General features: G+C 41.2%; 1 protein-coding gene across 39 annotated transcripts in view; it reads right to left on the bottom strand.

Annotated features, from left to right (window-relative positions):
* The window catches only part of SORBS1 (sorbin and SH3 domain containing 1), a 177,577-nt gene that overhangs the window by 26,886 nt on the left and 134,261 nt on the right, over nt 1–16,430 (bottom strand). For 35 of the 39 annotated variants that reach the window (XM_068397508.1, XM_068397510.1, XM_068397509.1 and 32 more), the window contains 7 exons: nt 13,065–13,112; nt 12,820–12,949; nt 11,237–11,351; nt 7,917–8,000; nt 3,945–4,010; nt 3,273–3,374; nt 1,895–1,944 (listed from right to left, as the gene is read on the bottom strand). In XM_068397508.1, the coding sequence (XP_068253609.1) occupies nt 1,895–1,944; nt 3,273–3,374; nt 3,945–4,010; nt 7,917–8,000; nt 11,237–11,351; nt 12,820–12,949; nt 13,065–13,112 (595 nt within the window). The remainder of the gene's footprint in view (nt 1–1,894; nt 1,945–3,272; nt 3,375–3,944; nt 4,011–7,916; nt 8,001–11,236; nt 11,352–12,819; nt 12,950–13,064; nt 13,113–16,430) is intronic. The other 4 variants (XM_068397506.1, XM_068397513.1, XM_068397516.1 and 1 more) reach the window with 4 other exon arrangements.

Genomic DNA, 16,430 nt, shown 5'->3' with positions numbered 1-16,430 from the left:
ACATCCTGATTTCCAGGAGTGATTCAAATTTATGTGAGTGTAGAAATGCTTGTGGTTACCCCTGCTTGTGGATAAATTTGTACATGCATCCATTTATTTTGGATAGACGCTGTACTTATGGGGTAAAGAGAAAGCTTTCAAACACATCTGAGGACTGGCTATGGAGGTGGAATTACACAATGTCTGGATCACAAAGATTTTAGTTTCCGGACAAGGAAAACTAGGTCATATGCAGTCCCATAAATTACTTTCTGAAGTAAAAGCTCATGAAAAGCACCACGAAAGAGAAAGGGAATACTGTAACTTTTTCAACCTAGGCAATGCTCAAACAGACCCATAGCTACAGAGCTATTGTATCTTATGGGGGTTATCCCAGTGCTTCTCTTTGTCAGGTTCCCGAGGAAGCCCTGCCAGTTGTTGCAGGGAATAATTGACTGCCGTGACGTTCTTCACCTGGGAGGTAAAAGCATTTTAGCCTAGTTGTTAAAAACCAAAGGGTTAAAATGATCCTCCTTTGGGAATACACTTGGGGGAGAGAGAGGAGGCATGTGGCAGAGTCTCTTTACTGGCTGCTCCCTCATTAGGGCCAGCAAGCAGTACTGCGGGGACCAAGGCGGTCTGCAAGATCAGAATCAGGTGAATGGAGGGAAGAGCAACACTGCAAAAACCACAATGAACTCCAGGTATCTTTTCTCCCTGCTCTCTAAAGGCAGGGCAGGGAATAATGTGCGACTCCACTGGGCCTCGCTGTTGTGTCCCATTCTCAGCCCACCCACTTGTTTCCCCTCCACTGGCTCAGACGCCGGCACTCCTGCATGCTTTGCGTGGCATCAGAAAGGGCACAGACAGTGCTGCCATGGGCGGAAACCTTACCGGTCTTTGGCAAATATAAGCTATTCTCTTATGTTAACCTCCGAGGTTTCCATTTATTTTATTGCTCTTTCACTACCAAAACAAAACACTCATAGGAGCAACCAACAAAGTGCAGCAGTGTGCAAGTTTCCCAGCAGAATGAACACAGACAGAAGGGAACTGAGCTGAAAGCAGTATAGGAGACCTCTAAGGCATCCCCAGAGGGATGGTGAACACACATGATATTAATGGGTATCTGAAGAAGAACATGCCTTTCCTAACAAACCATCCACGCAGAGGGGATCACTGTGCCCACAGACAATGCTAAGCACTCAGCTCAATTACAAGGAGCAGCAGGTTCACAGCAGGAGCTGGCTCCACGGCTCAAGTAACTCGGCACAGCTCAGCATCTTGGTCTGGATTTTTATTTTTTTTGTGTTCCTCTTTTAGAACAAACCAGCTCCACATACGACTCATTTAGACAGAGTATACTGTTTATTACGTATTCCTCCAGAAAAGCAGTGCCACAGTAGATCTTTGAGAAATAACATTACTGCTACCCCTGTTCCCTTCCTGGAAGCTGGAAAATTATTGCCTTCCATCAACAGAATCCTTTTGATCTGGTATGCATAATTGGGGATATCTAACAGGAGCCAATCTATCATACATGTCTAACAGAAACAAACTTTGTTTATTCCACGCAATAAAGTTACTTTACTTGTATGAAGGTACAGTCAATTTGCAAACTTCATCAAGATGGAGTTAAAGGTCTGGGTTTTTTTTTAAAGTCATTGCCTAGCACAATCAGCAATTCTTATCTAGACAGTGCAATCACTCATGTAATCACTTGAAATTTCATTCAAATCAAAGAGCAGATATTGTACCTGGACTCACCTAAAGCATGTGTATTGTTCTCATGGTACATGCATTTGTCTATATCCATCACCAAAAAATAAAGCCAACCCATTTCCAATGCCCTAAACCCTGTCCTATATGCCCTCAGATTGTAAAAGAGACATCAAAAAGCAACTGGAAAACTTACTGGGAAGAATGGTCTGCGGAAGTTTCCAGAGGAGTAACACCTGCTGTATTCTGCAAAAGTCCAAACAAAGGAGTCATAGATACACACTTATATGTGTGGAGAAAGAAAAAGGCTTGCTTAAGTAATTTTTCATCTATTGCTTGAATATTAGCCTTTAGGAGACATTGAGGTTTAAGTCCAAATGCAATTTAAGTTGTCAATGTCTTTGCAGAAAAGCGACAATTTTCCTGAGTTCCTTCAGGGCAGTGACAGGTTTTTAGCACAGCTGATGCCTTTTCGCAGCGCCTATTCTTTTGTCTGCAAATGAGTCATTGTGAATAAAGCCAAAAGCAAGAAGAGATAACCAGCTGGGCCATGACCAGGAGACACATGCTCATAATTATTTCCCCAAGCTTTTCCCCCAACCAGTCACTGCCCGCCTTTGCTTTAAAGGTATATTACATTTCTGCAGCACAATACATTCCTCAGCATTCAAATAAATATCAAAGCACTAACAAGAAAAGCAATATTTCAGTTTCCTTACTTAAGAGGAGCAATGCCAGCTGCACAGGTTCAATAGCAAAAGCCAGTTCTTATCCGTGTGCTTTAAATCCATCTAACATTTCCTAGGCACATTATTTTTAAAATTGAAGTCAATTTTAGAAGAAATGTTCTATTTGGTGTCCCCTCATCTATCTGAGGATTCCTATGTAGGAAGAAAAAGCAAATCTTGGGTTTCAAAAAGGAGCTTATTCAAGTCCTAGTGAAATGCCGCAGCTTCAAAAAAAATCAACAACAGAAAAAAAATAGAAAAAATGGCGTATTACCAAATTAATCTATCACTTCATGGTTCGGGTCCTGCAGACTCTCGAAACAGCAGCAGCAGCAGCTGACCTGCCCTAGAAGGCCATGGCAAGGTGCAGTGTAAGGAAAATTGTGTAAAATCTCTGGGGAATATCCAAATCTTGGGTAGGCGTGAGCTCCTAGCAGAGAGCAGGGCTTGTATGAAGGGAGGGTAGATGGCAACACGCTTGAAAGGCACGAGATGATGACGTGACGCCTACCAAGAATTTTAAGCTGATTGCTGCTGCCTATTCATGTGAAAAATAGAGAGGGTTTTTTTGCAGACACTGAACTCAAAACCCTAAAGCGGGACGGCGGTGAGGGGCAGCTGAAAGGGAATGGGGGAGAAAGGAAATCACTGTATCTGAAATGGATTTCAAGCCGGATTCTCAGCATCACGTTCTATTATTTCTGACAGCGACACAGCAAGCCATGCAGTCAGAACGGTCAGAACCATTATTTATCCCAACCTCATTTAATAATCATCCAGCAGTGAATAGATTAGAGCAGAGAGTTTGGAAACAGGGATTGGCAGCATGAAAAGAATAGGAAATACCTTCTGTGGCTTTTTATGTGGCGCTTTATAAAGCTTCTCCATTTTTTCTAAATCTGCCTCTAACTCAGTCTGGTAGAGGTAGAGGTCTTTTTCTAGATCAGTCTGGTTAAAGAAGGAGAAGAAGAATGGGAAAATAATGCTTAGGGTTAGGGGAAACCAAAGGAATGTTAATTTTGAAAAAAAAAGTGAGCCTTTTTAATCAAAAAAAGAGAAAGATGGTATGCACAATACACAGAAATTCACTAGTAATTAATCATGTTTCAATCATTACAGAGCAAATAGTTTTAGGCATTTAACATTCAAAATTAAGAGATGCACAGGCCTGCTAGAATCTAGTTCTACAAACCATAAAGTTACAAAACCCACCTGTAAAAAAAAAAAGATACTGTAACAATATGCAATATGCTGTTAGTATAATTATCATTGCAAGTCAAGATAGCAAAACCACCACTCTAAATTATGACTGATTATGATTTTAAGAATTGTTTATTAAATCAATTTACTAGCTACTTGTTAGGCTAATGAGCTCAAGCCCAATTAAAACAAAATCACTCACAAGCACACAAAACCCAAGCAATGCTAAAAAAAAAAAAAAAAAAAGAAGGAAAATGAAAATCACATACACACACACTCACTAGATGCTGCAGTACAACGTACGTGAGACACAATTACCTTTCTATCCTCTCTAGTAAGGATAGAGCAATCTCCAGGAGTATAATCCCAAATCTTTTTTGGAGGCTGATGGAAAGCAGAGGAAGGAAATGAGGAAATGAAGATAAGGAAAGACATCACAGAGAATATGGAAACTGGATTAGAACAGAGAGGGAATACAATAGGGTATTTGCATCAACACTGAAAACAAATTAAAAAAACCACAACAGAGAAGGAGAGATAGAAAGAGGGATAAATCTGCTATAGCACAAATATCAAGAGATCATGGGAGGCAAAAGGGAGCATACATGCAGTCTGGGAGGGGCTGTTTTCAGTAGTGTTTGAGGAAATTTTTATCTTTGCAAGGTGCTCTAGGGGATTTTGGACTCTCTAGAGGGAGCCCACAGCTGGTGGTTAAAGCATTCTTAAAGCAAAAACAAAACAAAATGGGGAAAAAAACCCACACAGTCATAAAAAGCATTTGTTTTGCTCATTCTTCTTTTCAAAAGGAAAGGGTAAAACAAGGGCCTTTGATAAAGGGAGAATCTTTCCCACCCCCACCAGACTATGAATACATACCATGTGCACAAATGGCTGAATGTCCAGTGGTGGCATTGTGGGGCAATGAGAATGCAGAGTTGTTATTTTTTGTTTCACTGGTTTGGGGGTTTGTTTGGGGGGGATTTTGGTGAAGAGAGTGGACACGTGGAAGTTTGGGAACTAGTTTTTTAAAATTCATCCTATAGGTGAAAGCACCTATTTCAAAATAGGATTTTCCTGTTTGGATGCACACATAAATATCCAGGAGGATTATTCAAAGTGAAGGACCTTTGTCCTGACACTCCTATCCAAATAATGCCATGCTAATATCCTCATTTCACCAGATATGCACCTCTCACTGATATGCTCAACAAGGCTTTGTTCTTACTGTGTGAAATCAGAATACATTTGCTCTGTTTCCAAACAAAAATAACCTCTGTTGGCTGGCACGCTTAGCCTCATCCTACGTGTCCATACGGACTTCTGTGATTAGATTATTAAAGTGCCTCCGAGTCACTGACGGGGAATCTCCCAGTGTCAGTCTATCAAAGGTGAGACTGAGCTCCAATACTTGGGTCTTGGTCCAAATTCCTTTCTAGACTGCCTGGATCTGTAATTTGAATCTGTCCCACTTCACATTCGTACAGCCACTGTGTGGACGCAAACACTAAATACCTATTTCTTATCCAGCAAATCAGCAGCTGCATGTGGGTAGATGGTGCTGCAAAGATTTAGGTTTGAGATTTGGAGGGAGGAACTGGAGGGAAGGAGGTGAGAAGGCAGGACGTACACCTCATTTTCCAGCTCCCTCCTTCTCCATTTATAGCAAAGAGCTTACTCAGTGCTGTCTCAGGAAGGGCTGGGAGAAAATGCCCATGTGTGTGATCCCGCAATCACAGTGGAAGACAACCGAGCTCTAGACTGGCCAATGTCAAGTTTTGTGGATGGGCTTCAGGGAGCTGTGGAGCCACAGGTGAGGAGGAAGGAAGGAAGTTGCGTGTGGGGATTCAGTCTCAGCAGCATGCTGAAAAAGCATCCATGCTGCAGAGACTGATCTACCTGTCTGCAGGGCACGTGCCTGTCCACAGAGCTGCCCAGAAATGCATCTGGCATGCTGGTCCAGCAAAGTGTCACTTCAGCTGCCCTAGGAAGCGCACGTGCTTTCCTCAATGGGGAAAGCCCCATCCTGGTCATTCTAGTATCTTTGGAGAGCAACACCCACAGGCTCACAAGAATCCTGTGCTCCCTTTTACTAAAGGTGTTTCCTGCCCATGTCATATAGCTGCAAATAAAGTCAGAAAGCCAGGGGAAATCATGCCTGTAGAAGTACACATTATCTCCAGCACTGGGAAAAAAGCTGGGACAAATGGAGAATCTTTGAAAAGCCCAGGCACTAGCAAATGTCAGTTGAAACTCTCTGGTTAGACATGAGGCTTAGCCACTAGTTGGTCACAAAAGCCTGGTCCTCTCATGACTGGAGTGAGCGAAGCTGCAAAACGCATCCTCTTTTGGCTGTGGTAATGAAGCTCAGAGGGAGCTTTGGTAGCTAACAGAAGTCTGAGATGGCATCCTCAATTCAAGTGCCTGATGCCAAAGCACTAGTATGGAGTACTACATTCAGGGGCTGGCATAGTTGATCAGGGAGCACAGTTGCATGGCTTTGGAGCTAGAGCAAGCTGACATGGGACACCATTTCAAAGCAAGCTGTAAGAAAGCAGCCCTTAACAATAGTGCCCTGAGCAAGGTGGGGAACTTGTCACCAGAACAGATGCTCTGCTGAACAAGAGATGGATTGCTGGTGTAGCCTGAGATGCCCTCTTCTGAAGTAAGGCCAAGGCTGCATGACTAAAAGCACAAATGCACACTCCTAAGGAACAGGTATACCCTCACTTCTAGAAAGGCCCAAGGGCATAAATGTTCTCCTTTCTCTGACACATTTTCCATTAACTTATGCTAACTTGAAGGATCATACAAATGACAAACCTTAATTCATTGCAAGAGCATATGGCTATTAATTACACGGCAGCAAAGAAAATCAGGTTTCTTCTCGCTTTGTGGAAATCTTAAACCATGACAATTTGTGAAGGGTTAAATCCTTTTACTGACATCACTTAAAAACTTCAGTGAGGTGGGATTTGCCTGACTTCTACTGCCTACAAGTTAGGGGGTCTCAACCCAAACACTGTTGAAGCTCCTTGTTTAGCTTAGGATGGAAGGTCCATAGCTATAAAACATAGTTTTCTATGACAGAATGGCCTACCCAGCCACTGTACATGTTTGTTTTTCAGCAAAAATAACTATTTCTATGACGTGATCAGACTGGGCACCCAACCTCAGGCAGCTACATTCTGTACAGAGGGTTTTTGTCACTTCTGTGAGAACAAAGACTATATTTAAAGAAAACCTGCTCTCTGGTGTCCATGTGCAGTTGCCTTTGAAGTCAGTACTGAACCATAAAACGTGTTTCTGTTTTGTTGTACATGCAGGGAAATCTCAGCAGCACTCAAAAATGGTGTGCATGGGCATTTGACAACAGACCTCAAGGAGAAAGGAGAAACAACAACTATACTTGAATAGATGTGAGAGGCAGATACTGACCCTCTAGTGAAGTAAGAGTAGCTTATTAAACAGTATTTGCTAGTGAAGTTAATAATGTTTAATCAGTAAGAACCAGGCCATAAAATGCTTTAAAGTCACATTTTTTCCAGTAGTAGTGACCACTGATGTTGTTCCCTCCATCAAAATGTCCTTTGTCCTGTTGAATAATTAAGCTTTTCTTCATCTTTTTCCAGAGTGGGAAATCAAGGCTTATTTTCTTCCCCGCCACACATAGCAACACAGCTCCATTTGAAAAGAAAGCACACTGTTCTCAGACTCCTTTGGTTTCAGGGAATGGCAAGGGCTATTCAACACAGACTGATGCACCCCATTTAGGCAACAGGCTGCTACACGCATAAGGAAATGAGCAGGAAACAGGGTCATGATCTGTTTATGAATAGCTGGAAACTACTGACCTACAGTTTACAAGCCAAGGCCAGGAATAAATGAGTGATTCTCCTTGACTTAAAGTTACCTATCAGCCATCCTAGATCTTGTCAGGCAGAGTGAGAATAAGGGCTTTGAATAAGGACTTTCAATAATGAGAACAGGGCATTACTTCTAACATTAACAACGAAACCCAGTTTGAACTGTAGTGTATGAAAAAATCTTGCCTTGTTGATACATATGGCTGGAAAGTGGGGAATGTTTGTAAATGGCTTCAAAATACTTAAAGTGGTCACAGAACAGCTGCTTTACATCAGTACCAGGATGATGTTATGAATAATTACATTTTTAAATAAGTAAGGCAGCTGTTCCAGGTTTAGGGCCTAGCAAAGAGATGTGACAATCATTTAAAAAGAAAAAAAAAAAGGGCAGGTTGACTTCATTGGTCATCGCAACTATCAAACTTACCGGTTTCCCAAACTCCAACTCCGAAAAGAATTTATACCAAGGTTCATTCTTTAAATCTATCTCTTCTGGGCTTATATCCCGAGTCTAAAGGAGTTGGTGATAGGGGAATGGAAGAAAGAGAAGGATAACATTATGCAAAGAATACACGGAAAGGGACTGTTAGAGATGCAGATCCCATGGTTTCCATTCTAAAATGTAGATATTTAGCCTTATTATTTGGAATTTCTACAGCACCTCTCTCACAAAGGCCATGAACTGCTTTGCAAACATCAGTTAAGCCTAATGGCATCATTGTGAGCAACACGAATATGAATGAATTGCATTTTACAGATCAGGAGACCCACACAGAGAGACATTATGCAGCTTGCTCAGAGTCACAGGGAGACTCAATGGAAGAGCTGGGAGTCAACCAGTCCCTCAGTGCTACTGTCAGACACTTCCATCGAGTCCAAAGCTGCATGCACTTTAAAAACATTTTTTAATATTCATTTGGTTAAAAAAGAGATTCAGTGAGACCTGAATCAAATACTGCATCTTTAACAGCACATGAATATGTGAGAAACCCTGTTCTAGACACTGCAAATAGAGTGAAAGGCGGTTTTCTAAATCAAAGGAGACACAAGTCAGAGTGCATTCCTGAAAGACCTCTGAAGGGATGGATAGAGAGACAATATTACTTGTTTCTTCACAAATAAATGTTAGAGAATCAGACAAAACCACAATGAAGGAAAATCAGACAGGACAGAAAACAGTACAGTTGAAAAGAAAATTCCCTTTTGTTTATACAGTCTGTTTTAATGAAACAAAAAAAGCTTAAATAAGAACATTTGTAACGGTTGTAGCTCTAACAACACTACAGGTGAGATAAGAGAATAAAGTCCATTGCTGAGGTTTATGAGGTGCCACTCCCCAAAAGACATCTAGTTAACTCTTGCATTTCAGTGTACCTAGCCTTAGACATAAAGGATCTCAGTGAATGAGAAATATAAATACATTATGTCTGATATGCTAGTGTTACCCCAAGTGCTCCATCACAACAAGCGATAGGCCACACACACACACAGAGAGGGCCAACACGAAGTGTCTTGCTGCAAATCACCCTGTGATGGGGTTACTGAGGCAGAGGGCAGTTCCCAACAGTGCGGGGCTTTGCTAGTTGTCCCAGACTCTGCCACAGTCATCAGGCTTCACAAAAAAAGCTCTAGGATAAGAGGTCAGGATTGATGCTGAAAGAGGGGAAATGCTTCAGTCTGAAAGATAAATGGTTACATTATGTTTGATCTCCAATGGCCTGGACGAAGATTTGGCCATTTCTTAAAGGCAAAATAGAAGCAACGCCTCCATTTTTTTCTTTATTGCACTCTAACTAAAAGTACTCATCCTGTTATACAACTGCCTCTACATAAAACAAAAAGCCCACTGATGTCAATGGGAGGCTCTTCATTGCTCTGAAATGGTTTTGGATTGGGATTCTGACAGTCACAGCTCTGGGTGTGATTACCAGGAGATATGCACAAATCTCCTGCAGTCTCCTTAAAGATCTAGTTGCTCATCACTCTATTACTGTTGTATTTAATGAGACTGATGGAGACCACGAAGCCACTATTTCAAGACCTTCTTTCTTCTGTGACCTCTTGCTTGAAATTAAAGCTCAAAAAATAACATCGGAAGTAACACAGCTATCACATTCTTCTTGCCTTTGATGAGCTCTGTACAATTTTTCTCAATTATACTGATGATGGTCCTGCTTGTGGCTTTTAGACTCCGATTCAACAGCTCAATTAAGTACCTGATGAAGTCTGAACATGTAAACAGTGCCACTGGTGATGTCAGACCTTTCACAAAGGCTTAAGTACACAGATGAAGCAGGCCTTTGGCCGCAAGTTTTAATCTTGGCTGTTTACCATGAGACAAAATTGCCACCCAAGTTAGCAGAAATCTTGCTCCAGAATGGACTGCAGGAATGCAGTTGTCATACCATGTTCAAACCACTCCTCACTAGCAATTCTCTAATGGGCTGAGCCAATGCCCAGTAGGATCAAGACAGTCACCCATCACCCATTTCAACAGGCACTAGGATCACGCTCCTGTAACAGGAACAACTTTGTTGGAAGTCCATGAAGGGACACGGGTTGCAGGATCTCAAAAAAGTGATGGACCTTGATTGCACTTGGAAGGAAAAAAGAAAACCCACCAAAGTACTAACGAGAAACATCAGGTCCCAGATCAGACTTGATTCTTACATTTCTATTGATTTAAATTGCTGTCCGTTCTTGTGTAAAATCCTTGGCAGGTTTTTCAGGAGCATTCCTTTACCTACTCCATGTATGCATCAATGCCTGAGCTGTTAAGGCACAAAGTCCAGTTTATATTTGGAATCTTGCATGAAATTAGCACTTCTAATTGAATCCTTCAAATTAATACCTATATAGAACAATTATATCTTTATATACCAAACTGGCTATTCACTAGTAACCTCGCTCAGTATTTTCTAGCACTTACAGCACCACACTTGTACCACTGAAGGACACCTTAAGTTAGCTGTGGTGATTATGCAGGACAGGCTGATGAGGTTAGCACCACCTCTCTGCCCTGCCCCTTGCCAAGTGTTCTCAGCCAAGCCTGTAGAATGAGACTTTTGTATGTCCCCTAGCTGTCACAATTCACAGCATTACTTACTAATTCAAACTGAAATTGGTAACAGCTCACTTAGTACTCCAGGTTACGCACCGGTGTAGCTGGGGAGCCAGCTCACATTCAGTTCTGCCACCCCTGCCACAGAATTGGTCAGATCCATCTGAGGAAGAAAGTAGCCCATGGGAGATGACCATGTCCTAATGCACCTTAGAGGCATCCCCTGAGGCACATTATAGGCACCCTAAAAGTAAGTTGTTCAGTGTTTAAAGCATCAGAGGAACACACAAACTGAACCAGCCTGCTTCACTGTATAATGCCTTCAACTATCCTGCATCAACTAATGCTGTGCCCTAGAAAAAGTACAGCTGGCAAAACAGCTGCTAAACAGGTCACAGTGTCAAACACAGATTAAGAACTAGGGTTAGTGATCCATACTTAACACAGAAAACAACACGTCCAGAAGGAAAGAAGCCTCTCAATCCCTCTAGATCTTGCTTTATAGAGAACAAAAATGTTAGGAAGTTATGCAAAACAGTTTTCCAAACAAAATATATAGGAAATACATCACACGAGCACTGCAATGTAAGTATAAGGAATCCTATCAGAATGGAACTGGACAAGCACTTGGGGAGTATTTTACAATCACAGGATAAAGCCACAACCTAGGATAAAACAAACATTACCATCTTTTCATTGTTCAGAACCGAGGACTTTCCTGGCTGATAGTCATAAATGCTCCTGGGCTCTGCACGGTACTTTCTGGTGTCTACCTTCTTGTCTGGAGGCTCCCAGTCAGTCCTGAGGAAAGAAAGATCAATTAACCCAAAACACTGTGGTTTCTGTGGAGACAAGCACTTCCTTTTGACAGGCGCCTTTCCCTGTTAATCCTGGTTTAATCAGGGTACTTTTTTTTAATCTAGGAAAGGAGCCTGCTGCAAGAGGAACAGTTCACATAGAGCTCTGGGTATATATTTGTTTATCTATAGCAGGCAGAGTTTGACACAGCTCAGCTGCTGAAATCATTGGAGCAGAGGGGGTTTCTTCCAAGTACTTTCAATAAACTTCCAGACTTCTGTATCTTTCCTGATTGGAAATAGCTTAGTGATAGGCTTCAACTAAGCTCACAAACATGAACATGTCCAAACTTTGAGCAGAAATCAGATTAAATCTCTTTAGCAGAACTTCTTCATTTTCGCCACATCACTGATTACCTGACTACTACTGCTCTGGATTCTGGGGGCACTATGGGGTCAAAGAAGGGGTCTTTTCTAGAGATGTGAACCAATTATCTCATACTGGTACATCTAAAGATGGCTAAGAACAGTCCATTGACTATCCAAACTGCTATAATTTTGTGTGGTGTCCACACTAGCACAGTTCAGACAATACTAGTCACAAAGCATTCAGAGTCCATATCCTACAATGTCCAGTTCCTCTGAAAAGTAATATATTCGGCTCTGGGGCCCCCAACATAAGAAGGACATGGAGCTGTTGGAACGAGTCCAGAGGAGGGCCACAAGACAGGCTGAGAGAGTTGGGGCTCTTCAGCCTGGAGAAGAGAAGGCTCCGGGAAGACCTCATAGCAGCCTTCCAGTATCTGAAGTGGGCCTGCAGGAAAGCAGGAGAGGGGCTTTTTACAAGGACAAGTAATGACAGGATGAGGGGGAATGGTTTTAAACTGAAAGAGGGTAGATTTAGATTAGATATTAGGAAGAAATTCTTTACTGTGAGGGTGGTGAGACACTGGAACACGTTGCCCAGAGAAGTTGTGGCTGCCCCCTCCCTGGCAGTGTTCAAGGCCAGGTTGGATGAGGCTTTGAGCAACCTGTTCTAGTGGAAGGTGTCCCTGCCTGTAGCAGGGGGGTTGGAACTAGATGGTCTTTAAGGTCCCTTCCAACCCAAACCATTCTACGATTCTATGATATGATATTCAAACACATCATGCAGAATAACCAGTGCCCCTGCAAAAGCCCAGAAATCAGGCCATTTAAGCTGGTAAACTAATTCTGATCTTGCTCTTGATATGTTCCCTTTGATGGGCAACATTGTATGTGGACTCACCTTGCATTCACCAAACATAAGTAAGGCATCTAACCAAAACTGCTCCTCCAGGTTTCTTCCCACTTACCCTTACTGACATCTCCACTTCCCCAAAAAAAGTTTAAATGGAGTTGTGGACCTAAAGCTTCCACCTTTGTTCCCTTCCCATTCACAGCTTTCAGGGATTCTTCCCGTACTGATCCAAATATATCTTAGTTCATGTCACCTTTCTGGGCTTGATTTCAGTGATGAAGTACGGTTTGGCAGTGGCAAAGTAGCAGACCTCTTAACAACCTTCTCTGAATCAATATTGTCCATCTCACTCTTGGAGCGAGGAACTGAAAGCTGGGTTCTGCCTGTAGGATAAGTCAAATACAGGAATATTGGTGAACTGCATAGGAAGAAAATAAATACCTGCTTTACATGCCCTTTCTTGTTTGACAGATTACACAAGAAATGCAAATTACTTACTGTTCTCAGAATAGGAATAACGAGGAGAGTATGAATCAGAATCTTCATCTGAAAGACAAAAGCATTTTGCAAATGAACTGAAAAAGTCCCAAAAAAGAAGCACCAGAGACCCTTTTCATTTCTTCTACTAATACATTGGCCATAATTTGAATGATACGCCCAATACTTACCACAGAGAAAGGATCCTAAAAAAGAAAATCCCAATGAGGTTGAAACTGCATTTAAAAATAATTCCTAGATTAGATATAAATATTAATGTACTACTTACATGAATACCTTTCTCCAGGTTCTCAAAGCACTTCAGAAAACAAGCACTTTTTATCACAAAACTCCTCTACAGCAAGAGTTATTAGATCCACTTTATCACAAACTGAAAGATAAATTGAGGATCTAAAAGCTGTGGTATATGCCTAAAATAACTCATTAGGTGCTAGACACAGTAATAGAGCTGAGGAGTCCTGCTCCCAATCACATATGCTAATCACTGGGACATCTTCCTTGCATTAACTTGCACACCAAGTTGAAGCATGTTCACTGACTCAGATTATCTTTTAAGTGCAGATAATGTTCCTGGCACGAGACCCACATGTATACTTGCACCAAGAGACTGTACTCGTTCTGAAGAGCTTACTTTTTAAATAGGAAAGACAGGTCTATAGGATGCAATACAGATATTAAGGCAGCTCTAAAAGAGCTATCAATGATATCAGTGTAAATGAGTGATCTGGCCCACAAGCTGAACAACCTTCTCTCAAGCGTTACACTGCATCAACATAGCAATTTTGTTCCCAGGACACAACTGCTACCTTGGGCCATGGAACCACATACTGCCTTATTAAGAGTAACACCGTACTATAGTGCACAAGGCAGACGTGGCCCAAACGAAGGTGGCATGCCTAATGGCAGCATTACCACCCCCCACTTTACAGGTGAAGGCCAGAGAGACTTTGACTTCATCAAAAACCTAGCGGTATCTTTCTATCATCTTCAACAGGCTTTGGAATGAATCCTCAATGAACTACAGGTAGTAGCAGGGTGAGCTGGGATCAGACCTAGAAACTGGACCCACAGGCCCATCACCTTTCTCTGCTGATGAGAGTTCGAACTGGCTGGGAAGTATACATGAGAGATCTACAGGACTTCCAAGGCAAAATGTAGGAAAATACAATGCAAAGGCTGCAAAGAGAACTGTGAGCAAAGGTTTTACTAATACGTCTGTGAAGAGACCACTAAAGTGACAAAAATAAAAAGACAGAAAACCAAAATAGATGAAGTTAGAATAAGCTAGATAAGAAAAGAACATCCTAAAAAAGTGTGATGTGAACTTAGTGATGCTGATCAACAGATTGAAACAATTTCCAGCTCTTCTCTCAAGGAGGACATCAATCAGCTGCTACAGTCAATCTCGTCTGCTGGAAAAACCAATCTGCCTAACACAGCTGACCTGAAATTGCACTCAAACCTTAATCAAGCCTTTTAAGAAGGCTCAAAGAAGTCTTAACTTTTAGCCCCTCTGCTGAGTTCTCTTGGTGAATGAATTAGAAGGTTTAAGTTCCAAATAGATGGTTATTGACTCTGCTGTGGTTATCGTAACCTTCAGGTTAAAAAATAGTAAAGGTCAATTTTCAGGCCAGTTCTCATATTTTAAACCTAAATGACAGAAAACAAATATTTATTCATTTAATGTTATTACACTGAATTGTTAACAAAATTGACTGTTATTCCTATATAAAAGCTGGGTTTATTCAGATAGCAAAATACTTGGTAGATCACAAAAGTCTGTCCCTACAAATGCCAATGAACAAATGTCTAAAACTATCTTCACAGCCAGTCACATCTCATAGTATTACTTACTGCTGGTAAACAATGAAAAAATTGATTTACTTACTTGAAGAGAAATGTCAATATTCATTATAGCTCATCATTCAGACAGGAAAATCGTACAAGAAAAAAAATTCACTGCCGATAAGTGCTATTTTCCAATTGCTAATATTCTAATATCTACAATAATAAGGAGAACAGGTAAGTTTTGTCTCTTTGAGCTTCTCATGATGAAGAGTGTCTACATTTCTTCCCTTTTTACAGTAGGGAATACTGAAACGCAGAAATCTAGAATGACTTGATAAAGATTAAAGAGTAAATCAGAAATGAGCATTAAAACAAGATCTCCTGGTCCTCAGAGCTGCATTTTATCTGTGGGACCCTCCTTAATGGAGCAAAGGATCGCCAATTTGTAGTTTCAAAATCCGATTCCTTTAGCAAGAAGAGGCTGTTCCCCTGTAGTTCCTACAGGAGCTGCAGATTTTTTTTTAAAGGGTTGGCCAAAATCTCTACATTTCAATACCCTTAGACTCTAAAGGTATTTTAGAGAGGAGCCCAAATCTTGATGTTTCTAGGAGATCCTATGCATCAGTCCAACGCAAAAAAACTCTGACACTGATTGTATGAAATTGAGGCTTCAATTTATCTCTGTATAAACACTTTGCAATTCAGTATATCGCTTTGAAATATCTTCTAAACATGAAACATGCACTCCAACCTATCTACATCATCAGATAGTCCAGATTCCTCATCAAGGAAAGTATCCAAGCAGATATTAGAAAAACATTTCCCAACGTATTGAGAATAAAGAACAAGTGTTTGGTCCAATAAAATTTCAACTACCTAAAGCAACAAATTATTTTCATATGCACTTCTGTAAGTGCATAGGGGACATTTATGGGAAACCAGACTCTTAATATATTACCATCATTGGTTTTGCAAATTACGTTAGTTCAGACAACAGCAAAATGGATTTTCAAGCTTCATCACAAACAAGAAAATTGAATCTCTGCAAAACTCTTTTATGAACAGTTATTAGGTTCTTTGTTTCTGTCTCATCCATACCCACATACCATTCTGTCAACAGCAAATAATTTATACTGCATTATGATTTGCAAGACAGGACTCTTCACCCACAGGTTTCACCAAGAAATGAGCAAGTATCATAGATACCTGTATGACGCTAGTCCACATGCATTTTAACCATGAAATGCACCTTACATCTCCTAGTCTTCTTCGAGCATCTCAGCTAGAACCCATATTGTATGCTCTCTTCTTACACAGTACCCACCAGACGTTTAATATAAACATTGAATGAAATGGTTAATTAATAGTCTCACCAGGGCTGGCCTGAGGCACAGGCTAAGTAGGCAAGTTCCTAAACTGCAGGATCTAAAGGGATACTAAAGGACCAAGCCAACAAGGCTGTCGCCAACAACAATTTCCCAATCAGGAAACATCTGCATGTCCAACGTGTGCAGCGGATTCCAGTGTTTCTCATATATAAGTGTTTTCATGCATACGCACACAGTTACAGGATTATCA

The sequence above is a fragment of the Nyctibius grandis genome, chromosome 4, assembly GCF_013368605.1.
Source record: "Nyctibius grandis isolate bNycGra1 chromosome 4, bNycGra1.pri, whole genome shotgun sequence".
NCBI classification, from domain to species: domain Eukaryota; kingdom Metazoa; phylum Chordata; class Aves; order Nyctibiiformes; family Nyctibiidae; genus Nyctibius; species Nyctibius grandis.
This window is presented reverse-complemented; position numbering and strand designations above follow the sequence as displayed.